This window comes from Cervus elaphus, chromosome X, assembly GCF_910594005.1.
Source record: "Cervus elaphus chromosome X, mCerEla1.1, whole genome shotgun sequence".
Classification (NCBI taxonomy): domain Eukaryota; kingdom Metazoa; phylum Chordata; class Mammalia; order Artiodactyla; family Cervidae; genus Cervus; species Cervus elaphus.
The window spans coordinates 77347789-77365584 of record NC_057848.1 but is presented as its reverse complement, the minus strand read 5'-3'; the positions used below and the strand labels follow the sequence as shown (position 1 = coordinate 77365584).

The window sequence follows — 17796 nt, the reverse complement described above, 5'->3', positions numbered from 1 at the left end:
TAGATAGGGAAACATTGGGAACAGTGGCTGACTTTATTTTTGGGGGCTCCAAAATCACTGCAGATGGTGATGGCAGCCATGAAATTAAAAGATGCTTACTCCTTGGAAGGAGAGTTATGACCAACCTAGACAACATATTAAAAAGCAGAGACATTACTTTGTCAACAAAGATCCATCTAGTCAAGGCTATGGTTTTTCCAGTGGTCATGTATGGATGTGAGGGTTGGACTATAAACAGGGCTGAGCACCAAAGAATTGATGCTTTTGAACTGTGGTGTTGGAGAAGACTCTTGAGAGTCCCTTGGTCTGCAAGGAGATCCAACCCGTCCATCCTAAGAGAAATCAGTCCTGAGTGTTCATTGCAAGGACTGATGTTAAAGCTGAAACTCCAATATTTTGGCCACCTGATGCGAAGAGCTGACTCATCTGAAAAGACCCTGATGTTGGGGAAGATTGAAGGCAGAAGGAGAAGGGGATGACAGAGGATGAGATGGTTCGGTGGCACCACCGACTCAGTGGACATGAGTTTGGGTAAACTCTGGGAGTTGGTGTTGGACAGCGAGGACTGGCATGCTGCAGTTCATGGAGTTGCAGAGTCGGACACGATTGACTGACTGAACTGAACTGAACTGAAAAATGGCAGAAGGTAGTGCAACAAAATGATGAATATGCTGTTCAGTCAAGTTTGGGGGGGAGATAAAAAATATCTCTTTTAGTTAAAAAATCAAAGGAACTTTTTGGCCAACCCAAGAAAGTTCTTGCCCTTTTGGTAACAGTGTCCCCCTCAGTGTCACACAACTGTGGATCCACTGCAGTTGGGATACAGGATGGTATCAAAAAATTCAGGATATCAGAAACTGAATTTAACTTCATCTTGCTTTGCTTTCTTTTTTCTTTTTAGAATAAAGTTTCTTAAAGGCAATGCTTTCTGGTCCCAAGGACCAGTTGGCGATGTCTGAAACCTTTCTCACTGTCCCAGCGGAGGAAGTGCTCTTTGCCACAGCTGGGGTGGGGGTCAGGGTGCAGCCAGCCCCCTGTAATGTGGGATGCCCCACAGCACAGAACAGCTGGTTTATCTAAAATGTCCACATTGCCCTGTCTTAGAAAGAGAGCATCTCACTCTTCCTCCACAAGTTCAGATGAAACAGGGCTTAGAGTTCATTTTTGCTGTGTAGTGCTGGGTGGGAAAGCCCGTAGACATAACATAGTTTGTTCACACTTTGGGAAACTTTGGGAAATACACTGTGTACGTATGTGGTGGATCTCGTGAATTGCTGTCCGATTGGAGATCACAAGTCCCTCTTCCCCAGGCATGGGAGCTGACTGACAGTGGGTGTCGTGTATGTGCAGATCAACTAGGTGCATGGAGGAGCTGTGGACCCCACGTTCATGAGCCGCTGCACCCACCTGCTCTGTAGGAGTCAGGTCAGTGGGCTGTTTGCACAGGTGAGGGCTCAGTTCTGCTGTGACCAGGAGAGCTCTGAGCAATGCTGGGATGGTCATGCTTGGAAAGGACTTTCCCCCACCTCACTGATTTCCATCCACCTTTGACATGTGGACACTTCTGTGGCTCCTTGCTTCTCTGTCTGTGAGGACCAGGAAAGAAAGGCAGGTTCCCTGTGAGGGGGAGGTGGACACCGTCTGCCCTGGCAGGGCCACCTGAGCATGGAGCAGCGGGAGCAGGGTCGCTCGCAGCTGCTGACTGGCAGCTCCCCCTCAGTGCTGCTTGTGCTCATCCCCTCAGGTTTCATTTCTCCTCTTCTCTGATGGGTTTTTGTTCATAGGCTGACTGCTGTTAGTGTGTATGTGGTACATGGCCTCTGAGAAACGCCTGGTGAAGAGCACATAGGGGTCGTCCCACAGTTAATTCCAGAGGCAGTTACGTTTTCATAACTCATTGTGTTCTCATGGGCAATTCGAAATCTGATGATTGGAAGTGTCATCTCTTTCCATGACTAAAATCATTTCCTGGGCTGTCAGCTTTCCTCCCCATGGTCAGCTCTTGTTCCTGTGTTTCGGATTGTGTTCTAGTTGACCTGTGACACTGCTGTAGTTTATTAGTTTAGTAAATTGAGTCGTAAGCTCCTGGAATTCCTCTATTTATAGGACTTCCAATAAAAGTGACCTTGTAGTTACACACCCTTACAGTTCTGTATGTCACCTGCAGTAAAGCCTCCAATGACTGGCCTGTACTGTTGTGTTCACAGGCCATAAAGGAGAGGAAGAGGTGCATCATGGCACACTGGCTGAACATGATCCTGAAGAAAAATAAGCTGGTGCCACCCCATCCGGCCCTGCGCTTTACAGTGGCCTTCCCCCCGGGGGGCAAGCTGTGCTCCCAGCACATAAGGCTCCCCCTGTACTCCTGAATGAAATAAGCATCTTGTTTCCTTCTCTGTCCCCCTGTAACAATCACAGCTTACTGACATTTAGTGGATTCTCCCAAGTCTTTGACACTGTTTAATAAATGCCTATTCCCTGGTGGCTCAGACAGTAAAGTGTCTGTCTGCAATGCAGGAGACCTGGGTTCAATTCCTGGGTTGGGAAGATCTACTGGCGAAGTAAATGGCAACCCACTCCACTATTCTTTTCTGGAAGATCCCATGGACAGAGGAGCCTGGAGGGCTACAGTTCATGGGGTGGCAAAGAGTCAGACATGACTCTCAGACATCATCTCCTGTCAGTTCTCCCTATCAGATGAGCCCAAAACCAGGATCAGTAAGAAGAACTGACCAATATTCATAGGCTTAATAAAGTAACTTCGTTAACATGACCTGAACCCTGTCATGCTAACACAGGAAAGCGTTCCCCATTTGGTATATTTTGTTTCCGTCCCCCCTTGCTGGATCATGTGCAGTACTGTCACCAGTAACAGCATTCTCAGAGGTGTCCCTCAATGCCAGAGGAGGAATGGAAATACGTGGGTCTGTATCACAACTAACAGGGAGAAGAAAGAGTTGTATTAACTGGGTTAAACTGTCATTACCTCTTGACCTTACTGGACCTTTTCTCCCCCAGATTCTCTCTGTGACTGGGTTTGTTGACAGCGACAGGGGCGACCTGAAGCTAATGGTGTACCTGGCAGGTGCCAAGTACATGGGCTACCTGTGCCACAGCAACACCGTCCTCATCTGCAGAGAGTAAACGCGGCCACCTCCACGTCTGCCCTTGGCCTGCTCGGCAGTGCTCTGGGTCCCTCAGTCAGCCGGCATTCTGCCCTCGACCCACACAGGGCATCTCAGGCTCCCTCTGTCAGCCAGGGTTCTATCTCAGCCCACACAGTGCAGCTCCGGGTCCCTCAGTTGACCAGGGTTCTGTCTCAGCCCTCATGGGCCTGCTCTGGGTCTCTCAGTCTGTCCAAGTTCCATGGTGGATGTCAGAGTCTGCTTAAAGAATGGCGGTGATATTCGTAGTAATGGTAGCAGAAGAATGAAATTAGATGATTAAGAGGGTGCAGTCAAATTAGGTGACAGTAGTGAGGTGAAAGCACACTGGCCAATGACCTCGCGATCACGTGGACACCTTCTTACAGCCTGATCAGCTCTGTAGAACAGTCCCTGCCACCTCCATTGCGAGCAAGTGTGGGCTGGCTTGTGTTAACAGAAGTACAAATTTGAACTCCGGTAACTCTAATGAATGTGTTTTCTCTCTCCCACCCCAACCCCACCAAAAAAGACTGACTTGTTTAAAGCATGAGAAAGCCAAAGAACAGCAGATCCCGTGCCTGAATGCCCAGTGGCTGGGGGACATCCTGCTGGGGAACTTCGAGGCCCTGTGGCAGATGCAGTATGGCTGCTACACTGCCTTCAGCATGCAGGACGCCCTTTACCCCAACCCCGCACCTGGTGTTGAACCTTCTGGGTAAGCAGGCTGGCTCCCTGTGGCCATGGGCTGGTGCTCCAGATGCCGCTGTTGGCTTTGGGGTTGCGTCCTTTTTATCTCATCTCTTGTTTCCTCTCCACACTGTCTCCCTCTATACTGGACCCAGGAGTTTTATTGGCTTGTATTTTAGTTTGCTTTTTTTAATGGACTCTCAGAAGTGGAAGGAACACTCAAAAGCTTTTTGATCTTGTCTTTCAAGCCAGCTCTCGTTTAACTTGCTCTGTAAGACGTGGCATCCCCCGCGCCCCCCACTTTCTGCTGCACAGATCCCGAGGAAGGCCCACTGCCCTGACTACACCAGATGGTGCTTAACCCCATTTACCCACCTGAGCGTCACTCCAGGAAGTGGTTACTCAAATGCTGCTTTAACATGCACTCCCTTGAAGGAGCCTGTCCAGTTCTGGTCCTAACAGCCTCAGTCACAAGAAAGCCCTTTCTGGTTTTCAGCCACAGCCTGCCTGCTTCCCTGGGACAGACCTGGGTGTAACATCTGCTCTGAAGCCGTGGTGCAGACGCCAGGCCCTTCCTCGGTTAACACGTGTCCTCAAGGGCCCAGCCGGGCTGCCACCCCCATGTGCTGTGCTCATCACAGACAGTTCCTCGGATGCCAGAGTGCAGGGCTCCCAGAACTGTCCAGGGTTCAGCACACACGAGCAAGTGGTGCCTGCATTGGGCCACAGGCTGCTGGTTTGCTCAGCTTTGTCTCATACACAACACTCAGCCCCTGCCAGGCTTCCCTGTAAACTTAGGAAAAGTCCTCATGGTTTTCTTACTGGAGGCCATCACCTGAGCAACTGCATGTTCAAGATGACCTGCACCTGGAGAGGTGTCTCATTTCTGTTATTACTGATACACTTTCATTTTAATTGATTTTTTCTTGGAAGTTGGTTGATTTACAATGTCGTGCTAGTTTCAGGTGTGCAAAAAAAGTGAATAAGTCATACTTGTACATACATCTACTTTTGTTAAAGATTTTTTTTCCCATGTAGCTATTAAAAAGTATTGAGTAGAGTTCCCTGAGATATATAGCAGGTCGTTATTGTTAACCTGTTTTATATATAATAGTGTGTATGTGTCCTGAAAGGGCTTTTACATTGATAAGGGCTCCTTTATGTACATAGTGTTTCTGAAAAGTAACCTGTTTCTCTCTTCAGATGCTTGGAGAGTTCCGTTGAAAGTGTCAGCAGAGTTGCTGATGGTATGTCACCTTAGTCATCTTACTGTGGCTGTTACTGTGTTACAAAGAAGTAGGGATATGTTTGTATCTGTAACTAATTCTTTTAGTAATTGTCCGTCATGACCAATGAGGGCTGAATCTTCTCGCCTGTCATAAGCTGTTCAGTGCACCCTGTGTCTTTATCCTCTTTGTTGATGATATCGGGAGTTACTCATTCACATGACACACATTAGCTCCATGACTTCTTCAGAGAGCTACATGACTGCTTACAGAGGTGCAGAGCAGAATACAGGGAGACCGTGTGTTTCCGTGGGGTTCAGGAGGTGGGAACTGGGGCCCCAGAGTGTCAGCCCTGACCTCAGCACTTCACTGTGGCAGTGGACTTCCAGGCCACTGGCTGGGGTCTCTGATGGGATGCCTTCAGGGTGGGTTGTTCTGCACTGGAGTGCCAGGGGTTGGTTGGTAGGAAATGAGTAAGGACTGCCTTTCCCTTGATGGGGAGGGTCATCTCCACCATCATCCCAGATGGAGAGGTGGTTGCTTCCAACAGTATAACATAAATGAGTGTGCTTGTGGAAGAAAGTCTGGGTTAGAGGCAAGGAAGGGGTGAGGGGGCAGCAGCCACAGTGTGAGGCTGGCTGTGGGGGACTGCAGGGGCACTGGCTCCCCAACGGGTTCCACATCTCTGCAGGTCAGGGCCTCCAGCTGGTTTTAGGAGCATGGGCGCTGTGCCCAGGGCACAGAGTGGCCATCAGAGGCCTGCCTTCCCCTCCAGTGTCCTGTGACCCAACAGTCCTGCACCCTCATAGGGGAACCTCCATCTTTCTGGAGGGGTGAAATTGCAATCATTATGTTTTCCAAATTCCATTGGGACACAAAATGTTTGAAGTAAAATGTGTTTTGAAAAGTTCACGGTTGAGGATTAAATCTATCTCAAGAGCTGAGGTAGGGGTGAAGACATCTTAAAGAACTGTTGGGTCTGGTGAATAGAGAGGGTGGCCAGCACCAGGGCCTCCCGGGACAGCTCGCAGGTGCCCGTGGTCTCTGCCAGTTGTGCCTTGGGGAGTGTTTCTTGTGTGTGGTGAGATGGGTAGAAAGTGCTCAGAAGCTGCTGTGTTACTGGGGTGGTTGACTAAGGTAAATCATACTTTAATTACAGGGTGTAAGACTACCTCCCAAACCGAAGCAGAATGAAGTAACTAATATCCAGCCTTCTTCCAAAAGTGCCAGGTAGGAAGAATCACCTTGTTTTTTTTTTTTTTTTAATGGTTGATGATCTTTTACAGTCTGTTCTAGGAACTGGTGGCAGTTGGGGAAATTCCTAAGATTTTCACTTGGAAGGGCTTTCCAGGTGACACTAGTGGTAAGGAACCCGCCTGCTAATTCAGGTGACATGAGACATGGGTTCAGTCCCTGGGTCAGGAAGATCCCCTGGAAGAAGGCATGGCTGCTCACTCCAGTATTCTCGCCTGGAGAATCCCCATGGACAGAGGAGTCGGGTGGGCTACAGTCCATGGGGTCACAAAGAGTTGGGCACGACTGAGCGACTAAACCACCAGGACTTGGAAGGATGTGCTGCTTGCATTGCAGCTGTATCATGACATCTCTCGTTTCATCACTGGAGATAAATGGGGATTAGCCAGTGTCTTTACCTTTCTTATTAAAAAAAGTCCAATCTTCTGTTTCATCTTTTTTCTATCTTGCCATTGTGTGAAACGAGCTGCTGTGGTGGGACGGGGGCAGGGGGACTGGAACCCGGCTCCAGGCATCCTCAGTGTGTGCCCGGGAGCCCACGTCCGACCCCTGACCCAGGTCAGGATGGGGGATGGAGCCCCCTCTGTGGGGCTGGGGCGAGGGTGTTGTCAGACTTGTTCTGGTCTCACCTGGTGGAGGTAAGCCGGTGGTTTAACTGGAACCAAGAGACCCTCTGAACTGCATTTAGTGAGGGTCTTTGTCTCTTCCCTACTCCTCAGTCCCCTCCTTCCAGTCCCCACAGCCACCCAATCTGGGGATTGTTGGATTCTTTAGTAAAAGCATAATTATGTGATTATATACGTCATTAAAACACTACAGATTTTTTTAACTTAATACACTGTCTCAAATATAAGCTAAAAATAGGGTTTGAAAAAAATTTAAGCAAAGAAGTTTAATATGAAGTGTGTACTTCAGTCAACCAGCTTTGTTCTGTGTCAGAGCTTCTGGGGTGAGAGGGGTCCTGTGGGATATGGTGGGGGACTGGGGACCACAGCGGGCCCTGGAAGCCCTCCCTTCCACCCTCACAGACCCCCAGGGACAGTGCAGGCTGGGGGGTCGGGGGTGGTGCCTGATCAGCCCTTCCCCTGGGGGTGCCAGGTTAGAGTCCTTTGGGGTGACTTTGTGTAAATGGTGGGAAAGAAAGAGCAGGTGAATCACTGCACTTTCCCTTTAAGAACAGAAAACCACACACAGGTAAAGCTCTCAGAGCTTCTTAACACTGTTAAAATTAAACTCTCTTGTTTGGTAAAGAACATATTAGGGAAGTAATAGCCGTTCTCTTTTATGTGTGTTTCATAGAATCAAAGATATTCTGCCTCCCACCAAGAAGTTACTACCGGAACTGACCCCTTTTGTGCTTTTCATTGGATTTGAGTCTATTCAAGTTCAAGAGTACTTAATGGTGACATTTCCTTCTATTTCGCATAAGGATTTTTAGGAATGTTCCTTTCTGTTTATATTTGCTTTAGGTGAGCAGTTTTATTAAGTTAACATGTAATCAGGAATACCATGTTGTAGCGGTGTTCATCATGTGTATTCATAAACTCTGTCATCATTACATCATTGCCTTCCCACCTTATTCTTGCTGCTACTTCCTCCTTTGACACTTGCTTTCTTAGGACGACTCAGGTGAGGAGACCAAGAGCAGTCTTGTAATCACACATTAGCAAAGCTGTGCAAATACCATTTTCGTAAGGACATTAGCTTACGAGAGTAGCTGTGCCCCCTCAGGTTTCCTAAATGAACCCATCATCTTCTCAAGATTTGTTCTCTCTGGTGGGGCGGGCCTAGGGGTCACAGGTGTTTTTGTATTTATTTACATAAATGCACTTCTGGAAGTAACACTAGGAGGGACTGTGGGCTTGTGTCTGGGGATGGGATGGTTAAAGTAGAGTTGACCTGTGTCACAGGGATTCAAATATTTCCCTTTATTTTTTAAGGAAAAGAAACAATTATAAATACTACTATAAAATTCTTTTTTTAACTTTTAAAACTGGGTATAAAGAGATCATCTTTTACATGTCTATGTCTTAGGTTGATTTTTATGTCATCATTTCTTAGAGACTGTGTCTCAACGTGCCTTATCAATACTTCGGCATAGACAGCCTGTGAGGTTCACTCCTTATGTAGCAAGCTGCCTTGTTCTCAGAGCTTTCTACTTGTTCAAAGGGGTGTCCTCCTGGTGTCCAGTGGAGGTCCTGCTTTAATCTTGACTTGTGTGGCACGGATTAGGGAAATGTACATTGTCACTTCCAGTTTCCACTTTGCTCGCATGGTGGTGTAGGTCTGGCTTCACCGCTTTCACCATTTTGGGCGGCCGAGAGCCCCATTCATGATCTAGACAAGTCCCAGGCTGTGGGTGGGCAGGCGGGCGGCTCTGCAGACCAGATGGTCTCACCTCTGCTCTGTATTCCCGGCCCTCAGAAGCTCCACATCCTGGGTGGGGAGGTCGCCGAGTCTGCACAGAAGTGCACCCACCTCATCGCCAGCAAGGTGAAGCGGATCATCAAGTTCCTGATGGCCATTTCCGTGGTGAAGCACATCATCACCCCAGAGTGGCTGTAGGAGTGCTTCAAGTGCCAGAAGTTCATCGGTAAGTGGCCGAGCCGCACCTTGTGAACTGGATGCCCAGTTAGGAGGGTTTTTGCCTTCAAATTTGTCCCCATTTTCATCCCAGCAAAGATCAAGTTCATTTTTTAACTCTGTGAATTTAAATGAATAAATAACAAATTATTTCATGTCCCAGTGAGGCATTTGATATCTGTGCATTTTACTGTGAAATAGGAAGGTTGTGGTAATTGGGGAAGTACTGGGGAAGAGCTCTGTAGCCTTGCCCTGTTCTCCTGATGATACATCCTGTATGTCATGCTGGCTGTCCGATGGGGTTCCAGGTGTGGGACAGTGAATGCAACAGGGCCAGGGAGCCCAGGAGTGTCCTGGGAACATGGGGCAATTGGCCTGGGGAGACAGTGTGGGTCACCAACCCCCAGGACAGGCACGGGCATCTGTGGTGGGACCTTCATTCCATTGCTCTGCGCCCCCCTCCCACACGCCTCCTGCTGGGGGCTGCATAGGTGGTCCTTGGGTGGTGTCCACGGTGGTCCCTTCTCCGCTCTGCCTGCTCTCACCTGGTGCTGCTCTCGAGTCATCTGTGGGAAGCACTCTGAAGTCTGTAGTTGCTGTTGCTCCTCGACCAACTCTCATTTATCCCCTATTTCCTCACATGTCTCCTTTCTTTCTCGACCATGGGGCTGTCACTGTTTCCATGTCGCCCCGCTGTGACCAGTGACTGCTGGTCTCCTCTCCATTCTTCCCATCAGTTGTGACCACCTGGTAGCTTTTGGCAAAACAAGAGCATCCTAGACTTGTCTTAGGCTTTTCTGTCCTTGTACTGGCATCATCATGTCCCAGGGACCCCCCACCCCACCCCCAGTTCCAATCTCAGGGCAGACCTGGGGAGCTGATGGCACTCAGGCCCATGGGGTCTGCCTATGCCAAGCTGACTCACACAGTGCTTCTCGTGTCTGTCTGTTCGTTTCCAGTCCCACACCACAGGGCTCACGCTCATCTCTCCCTTCCTGTGTCTGTCCTCCAGCAGTGCGATGCCTGCTCCCAATGTCCTAAATACATTAGCTTCCTGGATGAGTCCCATATAGTCAGCCCACATCAGCCATCCCTGCGCCCCCACCCCTGCAGCACACCGCCCCTGCCTGGGCTCTGACAGCTTTAAGACTAGACGCTTCCTATCATGGGGGAGGGGTATTTTGACATTTTGTATTTATATCTATATAGTTTGGGACACTAATTATGTAGGTTATTTCTTTCTGGAATACACATGCCCTTTGCACTGCTGTGGAAAGTTTGACTCTTGCCACAGCTCCGTCCAAGTTAATATAACTCGTCTTCTTCTCTTGGAAACCCAGGGTTGTTGTAGCTACTGTGTTCATTTCAGTGTCATCTCTCACCTTAAACACGGACTGCTTTCTGTCCTCCCTCACGGCTCTTCAGCAGGCACAGCAACCTTCATCATGCTATAGAAACTAGCATTTCAAATACATCACTTCATTCAACTATATCACTTCATGCATGAAAGTACTTCTTTGCTCATTTTTTAACTTCATTTTTTAGACATTATTGTCTTCTTTCACCTAGTGTGGTGCTTTCTTTTTCTGCTGGTGGCTGATGGACTTGCATTTTTAGCAGTCATTAAATCTCAGTGTCTCCTGGGTGACCTGATGGAGGCAGCAACTATGTTGTCTAAGCTGAGAATGGTTTTCTCATTTTTAACATGTTGTTTTAAAAAGAGAAGGGCAAGTGACAGACCCACCGTGTGGCCCGTCAGCCCTACAGCGTGTCATCTGACTCAGCCTGTCCCTGGACTGTTAGTTTGGTTACAATGATGAAATGAAAAGCTTTTCTGAATAAGATATATTCATAAGAAGATTAAAATATTTTGTGATCTTTACTTTTTGACAAATTAGGTATTATTTAAATATTCTTAGATCGTCAAAATCTGGTAAAACCATTCTTTATAAATTGATGTACATATTCATGTATAAAAGGAACTTGTTTTTGGTACATCTGTAAAATGTGGCTAATTGACTCTCAGTTGGAGTCCAGTGGCTCTGAAGTCACTGGTCCCTGTGAGCACAAGCTGGCCGTGAACCTGGTTCCCAGCCTGTCCCTCCACATGGGCACTCTTCACCTGGGTTTGGGTTGGGGTGCTGTGGCCCCCCAACAGTGTGAAGTTACAGCTGAGGGGGAGGTGGGGGGCTGCCCAGGGATGAGAGGAGGGTTCACGGCTTTCAGGACATTAGTTCCTGAGAGCTGAGAAACACTGATCTATGAGGAAGAGTGTCTTTGGCCTGGCTGTTTTCAGGAAGAAGGTAAATGAAATATAATCGGGGAGACTTACTCACTCACAGGTTTCACAGGTGGATGCCAGCACCTGGCTCACTGGGGCACCTGGAGCCAGTCACACACAGTGCACCCCAGTGCCAGGCACTTTCTGAGGCTGTGCCGTCTTCCTTTTCAGACAGCAGAACTACCTTTTCCAAGATGTGGAGGCCGAAGTGCTTTTCTCCTTTAGTTTGGAGGAGTCCTTGAGGAGGGCACATGTTTCTCTGCTCTTCAAGGTACACCTGGACTGGAGCTCAGATCAGCTGCTCAAGCTGGGCGACTGTGATGGGCCAGGCAGCTTGCACCCAGAGAGCCGGGCTCTCCCCACTTCCCCTGCACAGTCAGGCCTCCTCTAGGGTCTGTTCGGGTTGAAGAGATGCGTTACAAATAACCTGGGTTCAGAGAGCATGTTATGAATAATTTATAAGATATTTTTTTTTTTGCTTTAACAACTCACATTAATACTATTCTCATAAAATGTATATTCAGCTGGAAAATGGAGAACATTCTTGAGAAAATATTAACTGAATATGTGTCTAATAATTCTAGAGTACAGTGTTTAAATGTTTCTAAGAGAGAAGATTTTGGAAAATGTTTGTATAGAACAGTGGCTTAGTAGATTAATAGAGATAATCAGTTTTTTTTTTTTTTAACTCTTAAGGAGCCAACTTAGGAATCAAAAAGAGATTGGCAGTACTGAGTTAAGAGTACATTACCTAAAATAGTCTGTTTTTGCTAAATGTTTGAGGAGTTTAAACAAAATGGTACTTCTGGTACATTTAAGAGTAAGGAAATTAGAAAAGTTTAATCATCAAAATCATTTTGTACTCCATTTGAGCTTTAGGAATTGTGAAAAATGTTCTTATTCTTACTCTTATCACAGAATACTTCATGTCTTACAGGAATTAAAGTTCTAGTCACTTTTTAATAATTATAGGTCACACCTAGCATATGAGAGTGTTATTTCTGAAATTTCATGTCTGTGTTTGCCAGGCCCACTTCGGGTTGGGGACCAGGGGAATCTAGTACCATGTAGCTCCATGAAATTAGGCATTTTGTCAAATTTCTTGGGTAGGATGAGAAATTACACACACTGAAATTTCAGTTTGAAACCAGTACACATATTTTCATTTTTAGGCGAAATACTTTTACATCACTGCTGGGATCTGCCCATGTCTGTCAACCATGAAAGTGATTATGGAATGTGCAGGAGGCAAAGTGTTGTCTAAACAGCCATCTTTCCAGAAATTCATGGAATATAAGCAGGATAATGTGCACAGAAGTGACACATTGTTGAATGCATCAATGTCATATATGAGGCTCAGTAACCAAGAAGCTGCTTTTCTTTTCCTTAGAGTATGTCAGAAATGATTTTAATATCCTGTGAAAATAACCTTCACTTGTCTCAAAAGTATTCTGCCAGAGGATTAGTTATGTTCATTGCTCTGCTGCGTGTTGGTGTGCATGGGTACGGGCAGGTGCGTCTGTTTGACAGGTTTTGTCTTTGTTCCTTGCAGATGTTCACAATGCAGAGTTTGTTCTCACTGGAGTGCTCACTCAGACACTGGATTATGAGTCATATCCTTTGGGAAGGCGGTGGGTGGGCCCCTCTCATCATTAGTGTCAGAGCTGCATGCGCTCCGTGACCCCACAGGTTAGTGCACTACTGCCAGGGTTAGTGATAGAACCGCTGAGAGGCCCATTGAATTTCATAGACTGTTCTTCTAGAGCAGACGCTCTTACATCTTTCCAGGCTCTTTCCCGCCCTCCGTGTTGAGATCCGAATGCCTGTTCTGCACTGCCTTTCCTTGTGGAAGGAAGACTTGGTATAAAGCTTACCTGAGCCATCTGTGGGTGACCTCTCGGGGCTCTCCTCACGTCTGCAACCTGAGAGCAGCCGCGTCGTCCTGCCACAGGCAGTTGCCTGGGCTGCAGGGCCTGGCGCATGCCCTGTAGGAGAAGGGAGTGGCTGGTTTTCTGTGGCGTGGCTTCGGGCACCTAGGGCTCTTTTTCTTAATGTGGGGCCCTTGCTGGGTGTCGGCACTGGTCCGCAGTGCTGTGGGAAGCTGTTTTCCTCAACACGCCTACATATAAATTTAACTGACGCACCTGCGCTGGTGCCAGGAGCCGCGCGGACCTGCCCTCGGCCCTGTTCCCTTAGACTCTCTTGTTTTAGAGCTGCTGTCTTTGAGACAAGCGTTTTTAAGCAGGAAGACAAATATATTAAATATGTTGCATCTTATTAGGGTGTGTAATTTTATTCTGAGGAAACAAATTATATTTTATATTATATGACTTTTGAGAGCCCACATTAAGTTTTATGATTCATTTGCCAGGTTTGTAAATGTTTTCACAACACTGTTACTGGAACTTTAGCTGCAAATAAAATGATGCAAATAAAGACCTTGCTATCTCTAAATTATGGATGTTAAATATTTGAAAAGTTTTGTAAATTTATTTTTATTTCTTATACTCTTTTCTTTTATATTGAAATCTTGCCCACATTCTAAATAAATGTACTTTTGAACTTTAGTTAGAATTGAGTGATCCTTTATTGTGACACACTTTTTTGGTATGGTTTATAGGGTTTGCATTATTCTTGAACACATTTTAAGTAATTTCAAGGCAAAATATTTTCTAGAAGAATTTTCTCCTGTGGAAGTAATTTCTGGAAAGTAGCTACTTTCTATCAAGGTGACACATAAACTCCTGAGCAGAGCTATGTTCAGAACATTAGCAGTTATTACAGCACAGGCACCAACTGGCCACAGTCATTAATACCACAGAAACCCACATCTCTCCTGCTTCTGTTCCAGATACGGTTCTAATACACTTCCTGTCAGGTTGTAGGTACAAAAATGTAAGTGGAGACCATCGTCTTACCAGTAGCTCCTGACATATGAGTATGTTTAATATACTACAGGTATCAGTGTACTCAAGACCAGTGCTGTCACAGAGGTTCAGCCCTGCCCCGACATTACCACCCATCAGTGTGCCCCTCAGACACTGAATTTGCCTCCACAGCAGTTGCTGAGGTGTCTTCCTAGAAGGAGCTGTAACTGGCTCCAGTCTGTTCTCCAGTGGTACAATCTGTACAGTTTAATTCCTGAACAGAGTTTAGGTGGAACACGTGCATTAAACACGTCAGGACTTCCCCATCACAGGAGTTGTTAGCATTGCCATAAGGGTTGGGTGTCACTTAGTTACGTGGGATGTCCTCCTGTCTTTGATGTGGAGCCACGTGGAGTTAGTCCTGCAAATCACCACTTGGTGTCACAGTTGTGAAGTGAGGCTCCATACCTGTGACCTCACCTGTGCCCTAGGCCCTGACCTGTGTCAACTTTCCCGTGACATGTCTCTTACCATGTGGCCCTTGTTAAGTCTCTCAGCATGCGTGGATGACAAGATGATGGTCTCCTGCACACATTAATCTATCAAGCTCTTTAAAACACACCCAGTTGGCACTTACTTGCATCTTTAACAGACTATCTCTCAATGTATGGCCTTTTTAGTTCCTACTTTTGTACCTAATCAAACACACTTACCTATAAAACTGACTGTCTTCTCACAAACCACAGGTGGAATGAATGTTGACGTCAGAGAATTTAGAATCTGTAAGGTCCTGGAAGTACAGAGGAGTTTCATGAGTTGGCACAAAATGTTGATTGCACAGTATTCTGAGTATGGGCCTGCTTCTTATACCCTTGAAGAAAATCGAACATGATAATGGCATAAAAGCCTCTGGGTAGAGTCAATGCATCTGTTCAGTCTTCAGTGAAGAGGGGGATTTGTTTGAACAACATACAAGTCTGCCTGATTTGATTAACCTTTCAGTGAGTGTTTTTCCAAAAGCTGCCAAGAAATACTTAAAAACGCCAGGAGCTGTCTACAACCAACTGGCCTGCATAGTTGCTGAGCACTGACTTGAAGGCTCAAAGGAAATTACATATGAAGATTTAATGAAAAGATAAAGTAAATCAACTTCTTAGGTTGATTAGGTTATAAAATTATTTCTCATAAGAAAGGAAGTCTCAGTCCTGTTGTTTGGTCTGACTCAAGATTTAGTAGAAGTATAATGCAGACCACATATGTAATTTTATGTTTCTAGTAGCCACAATAAGAAAGCTCTTAGATTTTAGTTTCTACAGTTTAATGTCTCTGAAGTGTTATTTCATTTATAAGTAATATTTTTAAAAATTTAAAAATACTTTAGATTTCACACCAATTACAGTTCAAAAAGTACATTTGCATACACAAGTTATTTTAAGTGTAGGTTGTTTTTTTAAGTTAATGTTAACTATGATTGACAGTTGAGCCCTTCTTCCACACCAGGCATATTTCCACTGCATGGTGAGCTGCTGTGGCTGGTCTCCACTCTCTCACTTTGTAAACGGGTGGGAGAAACATGGATGCCACTAAAGACGGCACACTTGGTATCAGAACAAGCCCAGGATCATATCATACCTCTGTGTAGACAAGTACGAGACTTGGAATCCAGATGGCAGAACAGAAGAACATGGAACTCACCTCCTCCCACAAATATATCTACACATGGACCAGTTCTCACAATACCTCCTGGTGGGAAAGCTCCCAAGGAGCACAAGAAAGATGATGTAGCACAGTAGGATGAAAGGGGGAATATAAAGGGGAGAAGGACGGGCCTGGTGCCACTGTGAAGAAGCTCTGATTGAGGACAGGTTCCGGCTCCCTGGAAAGGCCCTCTCCCAAGAGGAGACCACCCAGGACAGAGAGGGGGTCTTCAGAGACTCAGAGGACCACGTAGCAGGCAGAGCAGAGAGCCCAGGAGAGAGGCTGTGTGCTACCTGTACATGGTCTCCAGCCTGAGATGCATGCCTGCTGGTTTGTGCAGGACAGGTCCCGGGGAGAGGACTGCGGTTGGCTGTGTGAAGAGCCTGAAAGGCTGGAGTGGGGCATGGCCACAACTTGGGTGGCATGGAAGATGACTTGGCCATCATAGAAGCAAAGCACCAATGTTAACGGGTATGTGAAGGGCAGAGCGGGACCCCCATCAGCCTCTTCCTCATTCACCCAGCACAGCACCAGCTCCACGAGACTTGGAGCACTCTGGCACCAGCAGGGCCCCCACCCACTGAGGCAAAGCTGAAATCATCCTCCCCATGGCTGTGCCATGAACCGATCTCTACCACTGCCTCTAGCTCTGTCCACTTGGTGCCTGCAGGACACACGAGCAGACAGCGGGGGCTCCCTGGCTGGGACAGGTTGGGCCCGGGCAGCTGTGGGCTTTGTGGGTGTACACGGGGGCCGGGCCAGGCCTGAGCTGCTCCCCGCTTCCATGGCAGGTCCAGGTGCACAACTACTGATTTCAGAGGATCTGCATTGGTGACTTTGTGAGCACAGCACCTGACGGCCACCAAGGCTGCCTGCCTGCACCCCCACAAAGGATGGGGTCCCAAGCAGACCTACACCAAGACAGAGGGTCATAAAAATGTCAGAAGTGAAAGAGATGTCTAAAGGAAGTAAGAGGAAAACAAAGGATTCATTACAAGAGAACCTGCACAAGGCTGCCAGCGGATTCCTCTCCAAAATCATTGCAAGTTAGAAGGGAGTGGCAAGATAAATTTGAAGTCCTGATAGGGAAAACCCTGCAGCCTACGACACTCTACCGAGGAGGACTATCATTTAGAAGAAAAAGAGAGGAAATTTCTCAGATATGATGCCAGAAGATGAGCCCCCCAGGTCGGAATGGTATCCAATATGCCACTGGGGAAGAATAAAGGGCAATTACTAATAACTCCAGAAAAATGAAGACTGGGCCAAAGCAGAAATGACACTCCATTGACGATGTGTCTGGTGGTGAAAGTAAAGTCTTATGCTGTATAGAACAATACTGCATAGGATTCTTAGATGTTAGATTTTAGATCCATGAATCAAGGAAAATTGGAAGTGGTCAAGCAGGAGATGGAAACATTGAACATTAACATCTTAGGAATCAGTGAACTAAAATAGACTGAAATGGGTGAAGTTTAATTCAGATGACCATTATATCTATTACTGCGGGCAAGAATCCCTTAGAAAAAGTGGAGTAGCCCTCATAGTCAACAAAAGAATCTGAAATGCAGTACGTGGATGAAATCTCAAAAACGAAAGAATGATCTCTGTTTGTTTCCAAGTCAAACCATTCAGTACCACAGTAATCCAAGTCTGTGCCCCAATCACTAACACTGAAGAAGCTGAAGCTTCTATGAAGACCTACAAGACCTTCTAGAACTAACACCCAAAAGAGATGTCATTTTCATCTTAGGGGACTGGAATGCAAAAGTAGGAAGTCAAAAGATACCTGGAGTAACAGGCAAGTTTGGCCTTGGAGTACACAATGAAGCAGGGCAAAGGCTAGCAGAGTTTTGCCAAGAGAGCACACCTATCATAGCAAACATGCTCTTCCAACAACACGAGACGATTTACATGGACATCACCAGATGGTCAATATCAAAATCATATTGATTATATATATTCTTTGCAGCCAAAGATGGAGAAGCTCGATACAGTCAGCAAAAACAATGGTGGCTCATTTCTTGAACTCCTCATTGCCAAATTCAGACTTC

General features: G+C 46.6%; 1 protein-coding gene across 1 annotated transcript; it reads left to right on the top strand.

Moving 5' to 3' along the window:
- The first annotated feature begins 951 nt into the window (after positions 1-951).
- On the top strand, positions 952-12833 carry LOC122690361 (PAX-interacting protein 1-like). The gene is given in 15 exon segments (XM_043897395.1): positions 952-1008; positions 1360-1446; positions 2208-2349; positions 3023-3140; positions 3676-3820; positions 3822-3861; positions 5037-5080; positions 6219-6289; positions 7613-7715; positions 8738-8906; positions 8996-9000; positions 11353-11448; positions 12350-12484; positions 12568-12642; positions 12708-12833. Coding segments are annotated over 15 exon segments (1413 nt in total).
- The last annotated feature ends 4963 nt before the right edge of the window (positions 12834-17796 follow it).